This window comes from Monosiga brevicollis, genomic scaffold (genome assembly GCF_000002865.3).
Source record: "Monosiga brevicollis MX1 MONBRscaffold_2 genomic scaffold, whole genome shotgun sequence".
Lineage (NCBI taxonomy): Eukaryota > Choanoflagellata > Craspedida > Salpingoecidae > Monosiga > Monosiga brevicollis.
Window position 1 is genome coordinate 1,926,402 of NW_001865039.1, and position 17,982 is coordinate 1,944,383.

General features: G+C 55.5%; 6 protein-coding genes across 6 annotated transcripts; 3 read left to right on the forward strand and 3 right to left on the reverse strand.

Annotated features, from left to right (window-relative positions):
• Position 1: 1 nt before the first annotated feature.
• Positions 2-2,459, forward strand: MONBRDRAFT_14073 (uncharacterized protein; the record flags this gene model as incomplete). Its single annotated transcript, XM_001742227.1, has 9 exons — positions 2-115; positions 238-339; positions 470-543; positions 670-879; positions 988-1,217; positions 1,313-1,677; positions 1,817-1,903; positions 2,033-2,109; positions 2,213-2,459. Coding segments are annotated over 9 exons (1,506 nt in total), but the record flags the coding sequence as incomplete, so codon positions are not given.
• Positions 2,460-2,583: 124 nt separating this feature from the next.
• Positions 2,584-6,613, reverse strand: MONBRDRAFT_22257 (uncharacterized protein; the record flags this gene model as incomplete). The annotated part of the gene is made up of 17 exons (XM_001742678.1): positions 2,584-2,682; positions 2,787-2,851; positions 2,948-3,069; positions 3,158-3,504; positions 3,618-3,679; positions 3,766-4,031; positions 4,110-4,213; positions 4,300-4,442; positions 4,759-4,932; positions 5,071-5,136; positions 5,229-5,302; positions 5,402-5,493; positions 5,615-5,763; positions 5,867-6,076; positions 6,185-6,255; positions 6,344-6,468; positions 6,542-6,613. The coding sequence occupies 17 exons, from the start codon at positions 6,611-6,613 to the stop codon at positions 2,584-2,586; spliced, it is 2,241 nt and encodes a 746-aa protein (XP_001742730.1).
• Positions 6,614-7,044: 431 nt separating this feature from the next.
• On the reverse strand, positions 7,045-8,344 carry MONBRDRAFT_22258 (uncharacterized protein; the record flags this gene model as incomplete). The annotated part of the gene is made up of 5 exons (XM_001742679.1): positions 7,045-7,278; positions 7,359-7,661; positions 7,783-7,881; positions 7,959-8,060; positions 8,189-8,344. The coding sequence occupies 5 exons, from the start codon at positions 8,342-8,344 to the stop codon at positions 7,045-7,047; spliced, it is 894 nt and encodes a 297-aa protein (XP_001742731.1).
• Positions 8,345-8,594: 250 nt separating this feature from the next.
• MONBRDRAFT_35579 (uncharacterized protein) lies at positions 8,595-10,389 on the forward strand. Its single transcript, XM_001742228.1, has 7 exons — positions 8,595-8,730; positions 8,826-8,959; positions 9,084-9,178; positions 9,326-9,431; positions 9,545-9,814; positions 9,960-10,095; positions 10,202-10,389. Exons 1-7 carry the CDS (start codon positions 8,658-8,660, stop codon positions 10,339-10,341), a joined length of 954 nt encoding a protein of 317 aa, XP_001742280.1. The 5' UTR covers positions 8,595-8,657; the 3' UTR covers positions 10,342-10,389.
• Positions 10,390-10,862: 473 nt separating this feature from the next.
• MONBRDRAFT_35580 (uncharacterized protein) lies at positions 10,863-13,153 on the forward strand. The gene is made up of 2 exons (XM_001742229.1): positions 10,863-11,398; positions 11,475-13,153. The coding sequence occupies exons 1-2, from the start codon at positions 11,020-11,022 to the stop codon at positions 13,097-13,099; spliced, it is 2,004 nt and encodes a 667-aa protein (XP_001742281.1). The 5' UTR covers positions 10,863-11,019; the 3' UTR covers positions 13,100-13,153.
• A 2,005-nt stretch (positions 13,154-15,158) lies between these two features.
• MONBRDRAFT_22260 (uncharacterized protein) lies at positions 15,159-17,699 on the reverse strand (the record flags this gene model as incomplete). Its single annotated transcript, XM_001742680.1, has 10 exons — positions 15,159-15,281; positions 15,367-15,438; positions 15,550-15,693; positions 15,780-15,809; positions 15,964-16,269; positions 16,438-16,552; positions 16,655-16,714; positions 16,807-16,988; positions 17,081-17,111; positions 17,476-17,699. The coding sequence occupies 10 exons, from the start codon at positions 17,697-17,699 to the stop codon at positions 15,159-15,161; spliced, it is 1,287 nt and encodes a 428-aa protein (XP_001742732.1).
• Between the last annotated feature and the right edge of the window lie 283 nt (positions 17,700-17,982).

The following is a 17,982-nucleotide window of genomic DNA, read 5'->3' on the forward strand; positions in this document are numbered from 1 at the left end:
TCTCAAGCAGCGTGATGCCAAGATCTACTGGGGTACCGCCACAACTGGCAAGCCTCATTTGGCCTACTTTGTGCCCATGTCCAAGATCTCCGACTTTCTGCGCGCTGGCTGCGAGGTACATGATGTAGTCTTCTCACGCCATCCTTCGTCGGGCGGGCCCGCGCGCTCTACCATTTACGACATTCTCAATCACCTTGATTCTCTCCTCTCCTTTCCTTTCCTTTCCTACTTTCCTAGGTGACCATTCTTTTGGCTGATCTGCACGCCTACCTGGACAACATGAAGGCTCCCTGGGAGCTTCTCAAGCTGCGTGTCGAGTACTACAAGGAGGTCGTCACGGTACGGCTGCTGAGAGCCTTCAACGCAACAAGCTTTCGTCCCTCCTTCTCTCGTTCATTTCATTTAAAAGGCTCACCATGGCTCCTCCTCTCTGTGTCGAATGCTCGCATCATTTTCTTCGTTGTCAAAGGCCATGCTCGAGTCCATTGGTGTGCCTGTGGACAAGCTCAAGTTTGTCATTGGTACCTCTTACCAGCTTTCCGAGTACGTTGCAACCACCATCATCCACCCTGCCCGGCCCAATTCCCTGGCTTGTTCACCCTCTCCCCGCTCTACTTGTCGAGCATGTAAGGCATCTCGCTTTGAGCTAACCCGACTCGACTTTGACAGGAAGTACACGCTGGATGGCATGAAGCTGTTCACCATGTGCTCCCAGCACGATGCCGTCAAGGCCGGCGCCGAGGTCGTCAAGCAGAGCGCCAGCCCTCCGCTCAGTGGCCTCATCTACCCCGTCTACCAGTGGCTGGATGAAGAGTACCTCGGCTGCGATGCCCAGTTTGGCGGTGTTGACCAACGCAAGATCTTCATGTCTGCCGAAAAGTCAGTTGTCCCGTGCCGTTGCATCGGCCCCACGTGTGGCGAGGCCAGAGCAAGCACATTGACCTGTGGAAAATCTTCTCACGTCTCGCGCCACCTCGGCCGTTGCAGGTACCTGCCCAAGCTTGGCTACAAGGAGCGCTGCCATCTCATGAACGTGATGGTCCCGGGCCTGACCGGTGACAAGATGAGCTCATCGGATATCGACTCCAAGATTGATCTCCTCGACCCGCCAAATGCCGTCAAGAAGAAAATCCGCAAGGTCTTTTGCGAGCCCGGCAACGTGGAGAAGAACCCCCTGCTTGAGTGGGTTGAGAAGGTCATCTTTGTCATCTACGGCCGTACGTTTTGAATCGCCTTGCACCCTTTGCGCCGACGAGCCGCGCCATGCCCTCATCAATTTGATGTGTACTCCTTTCTGTCCCGATTCCACCAGAGTTTGACTTGCTGCGCAAGGATCAGGACACAGTCGTGTACACGGACATGACCAAGCTGCGCGCTGATTTTGCCGCGGAGAACGTGCATCCTGGAGACTTGAAGGACAGCGTCATTGCCGTGCTGAACCGCCTGTTGGACCCCATCCGCAAGCGTTTCGAGGAGCCTCGTCTCAAGAAGCTTACGGCCGAAGCCTATCCTCCCCCGCCCAAGGCCGCCAAGGAGCCCAAGCAAAAGGGTGGTGCTGCCCCAGCGGCTGCTGGCCCCGAAAATACGGCCATGGACCCCAGCCGCCTGGACATCCGCATTGGCAAGATTGTCTCCGTGGAGCGTCATCCCGATGCCGAGAAACTCTTTGTTGAAAAGGTTGGTCCCCCATAGCTCCCTATTAAAAAGTCTTGGGAAAGATTGAAAAAACGTCGTTCGTTTGTTTTTTCGCTTTGCCACCTTTGGCACAACTGTAGCTTCATGAATGCCTCGCTTTTGCCGTGTTTACTTCCATCAGGTGGATCTGGGTGAGGCATCTGGCCCCCGCACCATCATCAGTGGCCTCGTGGGCCGTGTTGAACAGTCAGAGCTTGAGGGCCGCATGGTTCGTCGTCTGCTTTTTTTTTTTGCTTTAATTGCTTTGATTATAAAATTTTTATTGTCTGATGCCCGGCTTGCCGTTTTTTTTTTTTTTTGTTTTTTTTGTTTTTTTTTTTTCTAATTTCTTTCTTAGGTTGTTGCCCTCTGCAATCTGAAGCCCTCCAAGATGCGCGGTATCATGAGCGAGGGCATGTTGCTTTGTGCCAGCACGTACGTTGTTTGCTCCCGTAGCCTTTTCCCCATTTTTCCCTCTTCGATATCTGCGTCCGTTTCCTTGACCAACCAAGCTGACCGCTTCTGTAAATTGGCATAGACCCGATGCCGTTGAGCCCCTGTCGCCGCCCGAGGGCGCCGCCATCGGCGACCGCGTCACCTGCGTCGGTGCCAGCGATGGCGCACCTGATGCACAGCTCAAGAGCAAGCAGAAGGTTTGGGAAACCTTGCAGCCGGACATGAAGACGAGTGATGCCTGCGTGGCCGCCTGGAAGGGCCAGGCCTTTGAGGTCAAGGGCAAGGGCAACGTTACCACCAAATCACTCAAGAGCGTTGAGATCAAGTAAATGCTATAGAGAGCACAGGTCTAGACGTCAATTGAACCTCCTTCGACCTTTAGCACCTTGATCGGACCCTCTGAAGTCACTCATGGCGGCCACTCTTTTAACGGAGAGCCAATGGAGCAGCTGGCTAGGCCGTCTCCAGCTGGTGCCGCAATGAGATGGCTTTTTGCAAAACCCATTTGAAGGTGGTCTTGTCCCGCGCATAAATGCCCCGGCTTTTGTCGTTCTGCGTGTTGGCAACAGCAGTCCAGAGTGCAACGCACAGCAGGGGTTACACGACGAGCATCTGACTCGAGCACCAGAACCAAGCCAGGACAAGACAATGCTCACCGCAATCCGCGCCATCTCATCGGGTGACATGTTTTGCATGGCATAGCCTAGCAGCATGCGAATGTCTGCCGCACCAGCCACCGATATGAGACAAAACACTTCTCAACCATCAAAGTCTAAGAAAGGAACCTCATGCAAATGCCAAAGGGCAATGCACCTACAATCAGCAGTGGCCAAGTCGTAGTCGTGACGGCACTCTTCGGGGCTGTAGCTGATGTTGGCGCCGAATTTGTGCAAAAACATCTCGAATTGCTGCCGATAAACTTCGAGCAGCTCTTCTTCCCTGCTTCCAAGACGGACAATCATGAGCAGACGCTTTTGGAGAAGAAGTAAAAACAAAAATGGACCAGCCATCCCCCAAAAACACGTACCTTTCAAGAACGGGTGCTCGCAAGCACGTCACGAACATGTAGATGACGTCCATCACACCGAGCCCCATGCCGGTCCATTGCCAGTCAATCAGGGCCATCCCACCACTCAGGTCGTCGCTTGTGGGATTCATTTCTGCAACAGAACCAGCACTGATGCGCGGGAAGAAGCAGTTGGCGGCCTTGAAATCCCCATGAATGACCGTGTGCACTGTGGCGCCCGTCGCGCGCAGGCGTTGGTTGATGACTGGTGCCAAATCCCGATAGGCCTGGCCCAACGCGAGCACCTCGGGCGACCGAAAGAATGGGTCTTCATCACTGGCAAAACGCGCAATCATATTGCCAAACGTCTATTACCAAGTGGACGTGGGTGATGCCCGCAAAGTGAAAGGCACCAAGAGACTGGTCTGTTAACAAGCAACAGTCGACCGAGACGGCAATGATAGAGGCATGTGGTTGATACCTGTGGAGTACGAGGAATCTCCGTCGGGTCGTATTTTCGCTTTTCCAGATCCCAATATCCGCCTACGCCTCGCGCAGATGAGCGTGTAACGAGATTATCAACAGCACGTGGTGGGCGCTTGACCTGGGCGCTTGGCAGAGGGACTGACCTTGTGGCCAGAGATGTTCTTGAGCTGTCGCCAACAAGGATGGATGGGCGAGAAAGTAGGCGTGCATTTTGGCAATGGTCCCCAAAGCAACGCAAGCCTGCTCAAAGGTGTAGTCGTTGAGCTGGGTATAATCTTCGAGCGACTCGACGACGGTCATGAATCTTGATTGCAGAGGATCGTCGTGTGGCTCCACGTGCGTAAAGTAAGGATGGGCCACTGCAATGTGGGCTTCATCGGCGAGCCTTTGCGCAAAGTCTCGCACAAACCTAGACGCACGGCACGGGTAAGCGACGGTGCATCTCATTCGATACCACATTGTCTAAGCACACCCGGCCTGGACCTACATGGCCTCATTTTGATACGATTTGACATCACGCGCCAGCTTGCCCGCAGGACGAGCTGTCATGTCCTTGGCCACACAGCGCTTCAACAGCAGCGTACGGGCTCCCTAAATGCGGTCAAGGGGGCGTGAGAGCTGCACCATTGATCAATCGTGTCTCAGCTTTGACGGAAAACGCAAGGACGAGAACGTACCGTTTCCTTTCGCATGCCTGGAGTTTGCAAAACCATCTTGACCACATGGCTGTGGCGGGTACGAACAGCCGTGGCCTCTGGTGCATAGAAGCCAATGCAAGCTTTTGCCTTGGGATGCTGCAGGTTTTCCCGAATCCATGCCACTGCAACGCCATATCATAGCATGCAGCTTGATGTAAGTCGATATGGGGAATCAAATCAAGTTTTTTGCGCTTGCGCTTGAGTGCGGGCTCAAGAGATGGATGTGCGTGGGAGGGGGTGCGCTTGGAGGGGTTGATCGATTGCAGGACTGGAGATCAGGTATGATGATCTCTAGCTCCCCAGCCTTCAACCCAACTCGACACACGCGCCCAGCGCGACAAAAGAATGGGGAAAAAAAGGCCAGGGAGTGGGAGAGCAGGAGGGAAAATGCCAGAGTCGTGTACACAGACTGGAGGTGCGGAACAATTTATGACGAACCAGTGATGGGTTCACCAGACGGGGTTTTGGTAATGTCCGCCGTGCGATCGTCGAGGCCGGCACAGCGCACAGCGACGGGCAGAAGCTCTGGGCGCAGTGTGCCCAGAACACCCTTGGTGTTGTGCAATAAATGATGCTTGGCGAACGGATAGTCATACGGCTCCCCATTTCGGTCTACCATGCCGTCATCGAGTAAGTGCAAGACGGGTGGTGGCATCGGGACGATGATCGTCCTGTGACCCAAAGGGTCAAAGAAGGAAAGGAAAGGCCTGGGGACAAAGCAGGCACCATGAACCTGATGCACCGACTTACTCGTAACAACGCCCTTGAGGGCTCGAAACATAGCTTCGCCTGGAGCAGTGTCCCATCGCTTGGTGCCTAGAATGGCGAGTGAAGTTCCAAATGAAGGCACTCCGCTTCACAAAGCGCACGTAGGCCCCACCGTCGGCCAGAGAGTGAGCGAATCCCACCTGCGCCTGTGGTCAAATATAGATCGGCTTGGTTCTCCAACACTAAAAGCATTTTGTTTCCCGTGCCGCCCGCCCTACAACAAGGTCACATGTGAAGAAGAGGACCTCGAGGTTTGCCAAGCGGGGCCGACCGGCGACCATGTACAAAACGGCCAAGGCCACTCTCGACCAACCGCAGAATGGTATCGGGCTGCAGGGCATCGAGCGCCGCTTGCAATTCGCCATCGAGACGAGATGCGGTTATGGCCACGCGCAGGCGCTGTGCCTGTAACAAAGGGCACAACGGGGGACAAAAAAAAAAGCATAGGGATTAGGCCCGGCGACGGTAAAATTGAGCAGGGGCGGATTATCATTCCGACTCAAGTGCCGGCTTGGCTGTCACGCACATCTGTGGGCATGGAGGGAGCGGGATCGTGGCCATAGACGCCGAGGCCAACAGCGCCGTAGATAATGCGGCCTGGAGAGTCGACCGAGGCCTCACCGACACGCGAGGTCTTGAACGGCTGGCCGATAACGCCCGCCACAGGCTGACCATCTATGATTAGGTTTGGATCACAAAAATAATGACATGCCAGTGTGAATCAGTACCCAGATATCCGAGGGCGTGGAGGGAGAATCCATGCTTTCTTGGCACATACCCAGACAGATGCCAATGAGGACTGTCACGGCTTCGTAAACGCGGCGGGTAAACTCGCGGGTGGCGTCCAGAGGATCGACAAACACTGTCACACGCTGCATATCGACGGGTTTGGCCAGTTCTGCGGGCCAGGGCTTGCCCTCGAGGTCGGGATGCTCAGTGGAAGGTACTTGGACCAGATCCTTGGGGTCGTCGGGACTCGTAATGATGCCTAGATTCCAAAAAAAGCCCAAGCAGGTCGTAAGGCCCCGAGCTAGGGTGCCACCACCCGCCGACCCGGAAGCTGAGGCAAGACGGAAAGAGACAAAGAGTGACAGACCTTCCTCTTCACCCACAATCTGCAATTCTGGCCAAGCCTGCTGCAGCGATCCGACGATCAAGGTTTGCGCCCTATGCATGCCGGCATTAAGGGCAAGGATGTTCATTGGTATCCAAAGAGGTCACGGCACGGGCAAGGAATTATTCGCGAGCAAAGTACCGTCGGTCAGCCATGGTCTGTGGATCTTCGCACTGGCTCGGCTCTTCCGCCGTGCCCTCGTGCCCCTCGTCCAGGGCCTTGTCCACCGCGTGAAGCTGCCCACCGCGAGCCACATCACGAATCACCTGCCGCCACGGTTCCATGAGCAAAGAGATACAAGGAAAAAAAAGCAGACGCGTCAACCCCAATCCCACCCACCTGTCCCGCCCGCGTCGCCAAATGCAAGGACGCCGCTAAAAGCTGGCGCAGCTCCACTTGCGACGCTGCCATCATCAACGGTTTCACCCTTTTTTGCCGAACCGCGTCTCTCTTAAATCTCTCAAACTCCCTCGATGTTTATTGTTCTCTAAATCTCTACACTCTGAATTCTCTCTCTCTAAATCTCTCTGAATCTCTCTCTTGTGATCAGTCTTCTCTTTCGTGATCAGAGTCTCTCTCCTCTCTCAAACCCTCTCTCTCTCAAACCCTCTCTCTCTCAAACCCTCTCTCTCTCAAACCCTCTCTCTCTCAAACCCTCTCTCTTTTTAAATCTCTCTCTCTCTCTCTCTCTCTCTCTCTCTCTCTCTCTCTAAATCTCTCTCTTCATCATAATAATCATAGATTAAACTTCAAGTCTAAAGGGCAGGCCGGGCAGGCGGCACAGGGTTTGCAGCTGGCAAGAGCATGGAAACGTTGCTGGTAGAGCCATCGGGTCTTATGGGTCAGTCATCGCCGGGCTCGAGGCGGCCGTTGAGCTGGTGCACGGCTCGCTCGGTGAGCTCTTGGCGGGATACCCATTCCCAGGGAAAGTCAACATCGGGTCTGGTGCCAGAGTCACGCGCCAGTTCGCCCACGGTCCACAGAACAGCTAGTCGAGCTCGCAGCACCGAAGCTCCGAGCTCAACGAAAATGTCACGCGCCGCTGCGGGGCATTGGTGCAAGGCGAAAACGCCAAACTGTCGTGCAATCAAGAGTCAAGGACGCAAGTGTGAGATGATTTGCGCCTTGACACGGCGCGTGTGGAGCAAAGACATACCACATCCTCGCACAAGGGATCACTGCCTTGGCTGATCATGAGACGGTAGAGCTGGCGCTCGCGCTCCCCGACTTGGCCATCGTTGTCCCACGTCAAGATGTGCAGCGGCGTATTTCCACTCTGCGCCAAGAGATAGGGATAAGCAGGACGCTCGATAATGGCGTTCGTTGCCTCGCCATCAGACGGAGGACCAAGTCTTCCTACCTCTTGAGTGACGTTGGGGTTGGCCCCGGCGTCCAAAAGAGCTTCGGCCAGCTCGATGGGACCATTACTCATGGCCATGTGCAGCGGAGCCATTTGCGTCTGCCAAGGCGGGGATGATCCTCACATCAGCGGCGAAGTCATGGGCAGGAATGATAGACACCACAGAAAGCGCGACCCCAACCCTTGGCCGGGGCTGGCTCGGGGACGTGATGTGGCATACCACGGTCTTGATATTCGGGTCGGCGCCCGCTGCCAGCAGCAGCAGGACCATGTCCATGTCCACATTGACGCTGCAGCTCGAGAAGAGAGGGGTCCAATTCTGCAGAGCAAAGCAAAGCGCTGCAGTCAGCAAAGACTCGGGTGCGGGACTCAAGGCTGCACCACACCCACACTCACGAGTTTGTTGACTTCATTGACGTGGGCCCCGCAGCGGAGCATCAGCCGCACAGTGCGGCAGAGGCCAAGGATACAAGCCTTGTGAAAATTGCTAAAGCCATCCTGCGCAGCAACGTCAAGACACGCAACCCCACCAGCCATGGTCCGTGAGCAGGGCATGCACAAACAGGACGGCGGGCATGCAACATGCCGACACCAACAAGACAAGCCACCCTGGTCCAAGGCCGTACCCGATCTCGGCAGGCCATGATAAGCTGCTGTTGGCTTGGCTCAACCTTGGCAAAGTAGTCGGCAAATTCATCGTCTCTTCCCTTTTCAAGTGGTACCTCCAACGGCACCCGCCCACCGCCACTACCCCCGCCATGCTCGCCCTTGCCCGCTGCCATGACTGCTCCTTTGGCCTGCTGCCCAAAATTTTAAATTACGTGCGGACATGGACATGAATAAGATGAATTCAATATTCTCTGACTTTTTGCTCGAATTGAACGCTATCTCTCTTCCAGCTTTGGTTTATCGTTATTGACTTTTGTGCGAATTTGTACATCTCTCTCTCTCTCTCTCTTTCTCTCTCTTTCTCTCTCTCTCGCTCTCTCTCGCGTTTTTTTCAAGACATTGATCGGCATGATGAGGTTTCAAGATCCGGAGACGGCATATGCGCTGTGGCTGCTGCTGCTGCCCTTGGCGACGGGGAGCAGCTGGATGACGTGTGCTTGGGTCATTCCCCTTATGGCGTTGGCTGGAATGGCCATGCGCTTTGCGCTTCTTTTCAAAGGTCAGCGTCTTTGTTTGGAGGCGTCAATCGGAGGCGTCCCGTGACCGGCCGCTCTCTGATCATGATGATGCCCGGGACCCCGTGGCACTGTGTAGCCAAGAAACGGACGCCCATCCTACATACCATCACCTTTTCACACTTTGTCGAGCGCGTGCGCTGGACGATGCAACGCCTCAACTTTGAGTACAAGGAGCAGCCCGATGTTGGCGTGTTTGGCCTCCTGATGCAGGTCAGTCAGCTGGCTCGGCCACGCGCGCGCACTCCCCACATACAACAGAACTTCAGTCCCCACCAGCTTCAGCACTGGTACACCTGATGACATGGGCGCTTGGCTCATGGATTCTTACCAATAGGCTCGCACGGTTCCGCGGTTGGAGTTGCCAGCGGCCCAAACGGTCATCGGAGATAGCTCGGCCATCATGGACTACCTCTGGGCGCAAGCCCAAGCGTGAGTTGGGTCCCCGTCTTTGGAAGCGATAACACGGGCAAAGTCAGGAAGAACAACTCTCTTTACGGCGGAATGATTGCTGTTTTGCGGTATGCGCGGCTCACACCGCCACCGCTCCGCCCTCTTGTCCGACTGTAACTGGCTTAGATCGCCTGAAACTGCGGAGCGGGCCGCGTTTCTGCGGCCGACTCCCGAAATTCTCGAACTCGAGAAGGAGATGTGCGAGGTGCTGGGCAACCAGAGCCGCCGCTGGGTACGACAGCTGTAGTTGATCACGCGACTCTGAACTCGATGCTGGTCCCGTCTTGTTGATTCATATCCGCCCTCCGCTTCTGCCTCCGACTCCTTCGCTGCCTGCTGCCGTAGCTATACCAACACATCTTCGATCATCCTCAAATCCTGTTGGGTCTGTGGGGTATCAAGGACAAGCGCATCCCAACGTGGCAGCGCATGCTATTGCCGTACATCTACCCCTTGCTTCGGTCAGCTGCCTGGCCTGTCGTGCTGTCTCGTTCAAGCCTTGATGTGACCTGCAGGCCTTGCCTCACCCGCTGGGTTGCAAATCTTAGCGAGAGCGTACGCTCCATGTTGAATATTTCCCCGCGTTCCGCCGAGCGCGTTATGGAGCGCGTGGAGGTGTGATTCTCGCTATTGTTGAAAGTGCGCGTCGCCACGGTCCATCACGAGGCCGCTCCGCAAGTTGAGTCGCGATTGCCATCTTACAATGCTTTCTTTCTTTCTTTCTTTCTTTCTTTCTTTCTTTGGTTTTCTCATCGCCCAGGCCATGTTCGCCAAGCTGGACGAGCAGCTGGAGAAGAGCGGTGGGCCTTTCTTGTTTGGCAAGGAGCTGACGCGTGCTGACATCACCCTTGCCAGCCTGGCCGCCACCGTCATCTGCCCCGATGTCAACTACACTGGTACGCCCCCAGTTCTCTGCTCCTCGGCAAGACCTGCGCGGTATCAGGCACCTCGCTTTTCTCACACTTTTTTTCTCCTGGGCAACCGATCACTCCCGCTGTGCAGGCAACGTGGCCATCGCAGACTGCCTCCAGTTTGACATCATGCCCGACGTGGTGCAGCGCCAGGTCCTCAAGCTTCGCGCGACCAAGGCCGGTGCCCTGGTCCAACGCTTGTATCGTGACGAGCGCATCCCCACCGCTTAGCGTGATGCCGTTATCAGACGTGACTAGCAATTGAGTTGCCCCAGTCTGATCCACCCCATGTGAGATCATTGCAGGCCGCCGAACTTGCTCGTTGGGCGTAGGTTTTGGAGAATCAGGGCGTTGGCAAGATGGGTGTGGGGAATGGAAGGTCGCGAGAACGAGCACACGAATATGTGGGTGCACGTGGCTCTGACCAAGGGAATAGGAAGAGAAGGTAGCCAGCAGGCACCCCCAGAAGCGGACCCACAGACGGACAGCACCTTCCGTGAACCTTTTCTCATGATCTCGCAAACTTTCTTTTGCTCTGCTTTCAACACACACACACACACACACACACACACCACACACACACACACACACACACACACACACACACACACACACACACACACACACACACACACACACACACACACACACACACACACACACACACACACACACACACACACACACAGTTTGAGTTCTTTCTTATGAGAGAGAGAGAGGAAAAACGAGAGAGAGCGAGTTCGTTTGCTTGTGTCCGGACACGGTCGACTGTGCTGCTGGCAGGAATCCGGTAGTTCTCATGAGAAGGAGCAAGCTGGACGCTGCGGAGCTGAGGCGCTGAGGAGTGATTAGACGGCAAGGGTGGGTGGGACCTTCGTCATTTTTAACATTGCTCTACCACGGATCAACATGGCCACAGCTCGCTTGTTTGTGGCGCGTCACTGCGAACGCGCAGCCTTTGCGCGCGATGGTCACTTTGACCTGGAGCTTTGCCATCAAGAACAAGCGGGCAAACGCCGCTTTTGGAACGATGCCTTGACGGGTGAAGGGACGCGCCAGGCCGTGGCCCTGAGCCGAGACCTTCCCGTCGGCAGCGTGCGTCGCATCGTGGCCAGTGATTGGCTGCGCTGCGTGCAAACCGCTTCGATCGTGGCTCGTGAGCTTGGCCTGACCGAGATTGAGCTTGATCCCGCCCTCGGCGAACACGAGCGTGAGGCTTGGTTTGGCGAGACGGGTAGTCGACCCGGGCACCTCACTCACTCGTTGCCCGAGCTGCAAGACTTTGTTGGTGCGCCATCTGCTCTCGCCGCCCCTCAAAACCCGACTTGCATCTTCACTCACGCTTCTGGCCTCCACTCGTCTAGATGCCACCCTGGGCCCCAACGGGCAGCGAATTCTGCTCAAGCCCCACGCTCAACCGTTTCCGGATCCCCGCCGTGCCACGGATGCGTGGGAAGTGGGCGAGGCCCGAACGGCGGCCGTGGCGCAAGCTATCCTGACCGCTGGTGTGAAAACTTTTGGCCACACGCTTCTAGTCACCCACGGAGGCGTCGGACAGCGTACGGTCGAGGCCCTCACTGGTGACTTTCCGGGTGGCGCCGACTTTGCTGCCTGGTGCGCCGTGGAGCTCAGGGAAGAGCCAAGGACCGACTCCAACGAGGCGGTCACCACAGCCTCGCTGGTTCGCAAATTTGGTGCGCCGCTCTCCGTGACCCCGGATCAACGCTGGGCTGATCCGCATCTCGCCAACTGGCGCAAGTGGTTTGGGCCTGAAGGTGCGCGCCTGGGCCTTGATGGCCCAGCTCGGGTGCTGGAGCTTGGAAGCTGGGAGGGCCTCAGCATGAGCATGTGGCTGAAGGAACTCGTATCCATGCACCCGGAAAGTTGCTTGGTCTGCATTGACCACTTTGATGACATGCAAACGGAAGCCGGACAGCTACGTCGCCAGCGACTGCACGCCAACACCCGCTGCCTTACCCAGCATTATAAAATCCGGGTCGTGCCACGCTTCACGCTGCCCGCCCTCATGGACGCTCTGCATGACTTCAACGGCTGGCATGGCGATGGCCCCGCCATCGACGAGGGCTTTGATCTGGTGTATGTTGATGCAGACCATGCAGCCCATTCGACCCTCTTGGACGCGCTGCTTGCCTGGCGTTTGCTACGCAAGGGTGGCTACCTCCTTTTTGATGACTACGAATGGCCCACACGCAGCCCCAAGGACCCACATAACCCTCCTAGCCAGGAGCACCCTGATCATCCAAAGGCTGGGATTGAGGCCTTCCTAGCGCTATCTGAACACGAGCTGGAAGTTGTGTCACGCGGCTATCAGGTGCTGGTGCGCAAAACTGGAGGCCAGGTGGACACGGGCTTTATTTCGCCTCAGAGCAGCGTCGTGCCGGTGGCAGCTGTTGTGGACGCAGAGACCTGGCCCAGCGTCGCCACTGACCTCAAGGAGCTGGCTACCAAAGCCAGCGCAAGTAAGCGTCAGCTTGATATCCTGCTCCTATATGCCCAGTCAGATGTCCACCAATCTGTGGACGAGCAGCCAGGTGCAGCATGGCAGCAAAAAATGACCGAAGCTCTTCCTGTTGAGCTCCAACGCACCTGGCTACCAGTGCCGCTCGGCAGCGTGCCCTTACAAGGGGCTGAGCGCCGCGCCCATGTGGGTTTGCACCTCTCTCAGGTCTGCCCTGGTCGCGTTGCTGAAGCCCTCTTTCTGCTGCCCAATGCCGTTCGCGACTCGACTTGGGCGAGCGAGGTGCTGCGCCTTTGGCGTCAGCGCCCAGTTGAGGGTACAGTGGCCTGCGCAGCGCCTGATCGCCTGGGGGCTGTAGTCTTACGCCCACACCGTCTGGCCCGCTCAACGGTCGCGCTAACTCTTGTTCACGAAAGCATCGAGGCTCAGCGTGCTGGGGGTTGGCTTGGTGTTGTTCGTCGTGCCCTTCCCGAGACTGAATTTGTGGAATGTGAGCCATCTTCTGCTTGAGCACCCCAAAAAGACCACTGATGTCAACTCCTTCCTCAATTCAAATTGACAAAGGTGTACTCGTCAATCAACATAGTGAAATCAAGGCAAATCATCTGCCTCGTATAAAAGCGCCGCTAAATGGGTGCGCATGGCACTATCATCGTGCTCGTGGGCTGCCAGCGCCTGCAAAACCCGAATGCAACACGGCCACCAAACAGTGAGATACATCCGGCCGAGGCGTGCCACATTCAAGATGCTTGCACCTACAGCAGCTTGAAGAATTTGCGTGCGCAACACAGCGTGGCTTGATTGCTGGGCAAGTGCAGCAGCCTCCACCAAGGCCTCGTCTATCGCAACAAAATAATGACTTCATAAAACCGCAAAAGAAGAAGCAATGATGCAACAGTGTCATGATGGGCCGTACATGCAGTTTGAGCGTCTTTGGCCCGCCGTGCGCGACACCAGTGCAATAGAGCCCGATCGTCCATGGTACCTGCGCCAAAATTCATCCAGAGGAGAGGGCCAGAGTTGACGTTAGAACAAGGAGCAATTTGAAAAAAAAATAAAAATTAAAAAATTAAAAAAAAAAGGTTGAGACCACCGCCTGACCTTGGGCCAGACTTTGCGTAATGAGATCTTCAAACACTCCATTTTCAACATGGGGGCTTGACCCGTTGCATGCCTGCCACCGGAGTAGAATAAGATGCACCAAGAGACGAATGAATGAACATGGGGCAAGTGCTCCGATTGGCGGAAATACGACCAAGTTTGAGCCAAGAAAATGTTTTTCCTACCTCAACAAGGCAGCCCAATAGCTCAAAGTGTACCACCGCACCCAAGTGGTGTGCTGCCGCAAATTGGCGGCCTCGATCAACGAAAGTCTGGGCAGAAGCCCGGATAAGGCATGGCGATGCGTGAGAGGTGATATGGGAGTCAAAAGCAATAACACTCGCCGCGCGCATACCTTTGCCAACATGTGCTGCGCTCGAGCCACGCATAAAAGGGTCAGTCGCGAGAGGCACGCACACTAGGCCGTTACAATTGCCAGGCCCAGGATGAGATTGGCCAGGGTTCCGATTCTCAATGGGGCAGTCGCAATGAAACGTGGGCATGCAACTCAGACGTACTTGAAGCTGCAAAACATCCGGGATTCGCGCTGGGTCGATGGATGCAAGCAGGCTGGGGAGCTGGCTTGACAAAGGGGCAAGAAGCTCAAATGCAGAGTGTGGGTCGTGGCTCTGGGCAAGGCGATCCGCCGCTCGCAGTCGCTGCAGCAGTTGGCACAGACCATTGTGCAAAGCATAATTCTCCATGTGACGCTCTAATACGACCAGCTGAGAATCTGTCCAGCGGTCGAGCAGACGAGACAAAGGTAAATTGAGAAGGAGCCTGGCTTGATGTTCATCGAGCGCATGCGCAATTGAGGAGTATCACCAACCTCGCTTCTTGCACTGAGGCTGCGAACAAAGCACACTGTGCTCATAAAACGCAACGAAAAAGTCCAAGGTGAGACGCTCGCGGGCACTTGGTCGCCGAGCCCGCTGAGAGCTACACAAGCGAGCCACCTGTTCCAAGGCGTTCTACAAACAGACATGTGCCCGAGAGACCCCGTGAGCGCGATCAAAGCCACAAATAAACTGGCAAGCGTCCCAGCACAAATGCTACCAGATTGCTAAAATGAGCTGCCCAGAGGCGGAACAGCGCTGTTTGCTGAACTGGAGTGAGTTTTTCCTCTTGGGCTTGCAACTTGAGCAGCTGCAGCTCGCATTGACAGCTAGAATGCAGCACCACATCACCACAGCCCCACACAACAGCAGCAACGTGTCATGCATTGTTGCAGTAAAAAGGACATCCGCTGGAGAAGCGATGAACATCGGCTTGATGTGCAGGCACGCACCGCTGGCCGTATAGAAGCAGAAGCTGCGCAAGAGTCAAATGCAGCGTGGCAGTGGCCTCGGCGGATGCGACAGTTTGAGGACGCTCCAACTCGTGCGCGAGAAGACTTCGAATTCTACCAGACAGCCAGGTTGATGGATCAGCATGCCCAAACTTCAGATGATAAGTAGTTAATGCAGCATCATTGGTTCTGAAACACTGGAACAGGTGCTAGCAGCACATACTCAACCAAGGGTGTGTCTTGAGTCGTGAGGCGGAATGCTAGCTGTGCTGACATTTTGGCCCGCAACAAGGGGTCGGCATCCTAAACACAAAGATAAAGAAATTGCCAAGCAAGCATCAGCTACAACAGCATCTGTTTGGAAGAAGCGCAGGTGTGAAAGCCCGACCTCCTTTTCCATAAAAAGCTTGAGCAGGGATATGGCCTTGGCGTGGTCGGGTTCGAGCGTTGCGATCCAAGCCTAGATGATGCACGAAAATGAGACATCAGGTCCAAGTTTGCAAGACCATGATCATGACAGGGCCGGCATTGTGAAAGAGCAACAAAAGAACAACTCAGCACGCTTTCGTACCAGGGCATAGCGGAGACAGCGCTCATCGCCGAGTGCTTGCGCAAGTGTTACACTTTCAAAGACAAAGTCAAGCGCAGCTTGACGATGCCCGAAGGAAATTTCGTTTTGGGCTCGCGCCAGGGCAGCATATTGAGCCCCAGATAACTGCACAGTTGCCCAGGGCAGATTCAATGTCAGTCTTAAGCAAAATGCCGCTGTAACGCCGCGATCCCACGATCGATGCAACGTACGTCACTTGTGATGGTTGATGGGTGCATAACCTATGCATGATGTTTGAGCATTGGGCAGGTGAAGTGAATCGAGTTGCACGCACGACTCGTGTGGGCCAAGACACGGCTCGTGTGGGCCAAAACACTACTCGAGGCAGAGGGGCGGTCGGCTAGACTTTGTGGATTCGCATTATGGAGGCCGTACCTCCCGCGGGGCAATGTCGTACAGCCACACCCACACATCACGAGAGGCTGAATAGTCACGCACTGCGGTGCTGTGCTCGGCACTGGGTGTGTGCCGCACATGTGATGAGGATGAGAAACGCGCGTGCGAAAGGCAGGCAAATGACCGACAGGCGGGCGTCTGGGGGGTCGGAGACAGCGAGCAGCGAAAGACTAACAGACTGAGTAAAGCCGGGGCACTGCGTATTTGATGGGTCGCAAGGTCAACATCTTCATTGGTAAAGAGCATGGACACGGCATCCACGGCCGACACACTATCCAAGCTGCCCTGCCCGGGCGCGGAAGATTCTTGAGCAGACGAGGCTGCTAGAATGGGTCGCAGCTGGTCGGACAAGGTGCCCCACTATCTCCAGGCATGAGGTATAAGGAAAGAAGAGACCATTATGCTAAAAATAGGCACGACTCGGTCATGACCGGCAGGCGGCCATCAACGTACGGTTGTAAGCTCGGCCTCACTGAGCGACAGCAGGACAGTCCGAACCAATCGGCCCAGGGGCGAGTTGATGGCGAAGACGCCCGTCTCCTCCATGTCATCGGCTACGGCCAGCAGTCTGCACCCAGAGCGACGATACGATGCCATGTGAGCAAGGGCCGCATCACATTTGCCCACAACGAGCATCTAGAACTAGAACAGACAGCAAAGAATAACTGACTTGGGAGCTTGGGCCAGCATGTCAGCCAATCCCTCAGCCGAGGTGATGTATGTCGAAGCACTGCAGAAAGGAGGCGCGGGATCGATATCGGCAAGTCGGCATGAGATAAAAACCGCTTTGCGACGCGGCGACTTTTCCGATTGAAGGCATACCGCTCGCGGATAGCTTGCTGCAGCTCGGGAGAGGCAGCTTTGAAGAAGGTGCGCATGATTTGAGGCGTAATTCGCGCTGGCTCATCGCCATACTGGAGAAGCCATGGTATCACGCTGGCCACGGCATCAGCTGGACTCTCGAGCAGCGTCAGCATCGCCTCGACGACAAAGTATAAAAACGCCTGTCAAACGCGAGACATTTGATTCGCACGGCGTCAGCAAGTGGGGCTGCTCGGGTTTGTAGCAGCAGCGAGACAACGCAAACCTCACAAACCTCGCCGGCCTGCATCCTGTTGATGTCGCGCCTACACCCGTCAACGCACCAACCCCTTCACCCGATTGGAGATGCAAACCCGCACCGTCTCTATCCCAGCACCACCATCCAGTGGTATCCCCGTCCGCGGATAGCTTCACCCGGCTGCCCGTTGCCTCGCTTCGAGTCACCACCCTTCAGAACTTTTTAAGAAAAAAATGAAAAAAAAGATGAAAAATTGAAAAAAAAAAAAAAAACACACACAACTGCTATAGAAGATAGAAAACAAGTAAAATACTTTTCAATAAATCGTCAAAATGTGTGTGATGTTTTACACACTTCCGCTCAGGGCCTTTGCGCATTTCATTTTTTCAAAACGACGGACGGACGGACGGACGGACGGGTCACGCACGTACCCACGGCGACGTCCGACAGCAGTGCATGCAGTCTTGACGACGTGCTGGTGAGTTGGCGTTGTTGGTATGGTTGGTGGTGCATGTTGCAAGCTGATCGTGTGGGGCTTGCGGGGCTGTTGTGTCGACGACAGGTGAAAGGAGACATTGAAGCACACAGGATCATCAGGCCGCGCCGCGGCTTTTTGCTTTTTCAGCAGTACTCGGCCGCACCGTGCAGCAAACATGTTTGCGTTTGGCATGCGACTACTTGTGACCCTGTGGTTTGTGGTGGCTCGTGTGCGGGATGGTCCGCGGCGACGCTCCGCCAAGGGCGAGCCCATCGAGAGCTTCTGGGTGTCGGGTCGCACCAGCAGCGGTGAAACTCACCACTACCAGCTCGTCAGTCGTGTTGATGATCTGGGCATTTAAACACAACCGCGCTGTGCCTGATGTGCAAAAAGGAAGCCACAGCCTGTATGATCGCTCCTTGCGCTTGAAGTTGTCATTTTGGCCGTTCCCATCTTGATG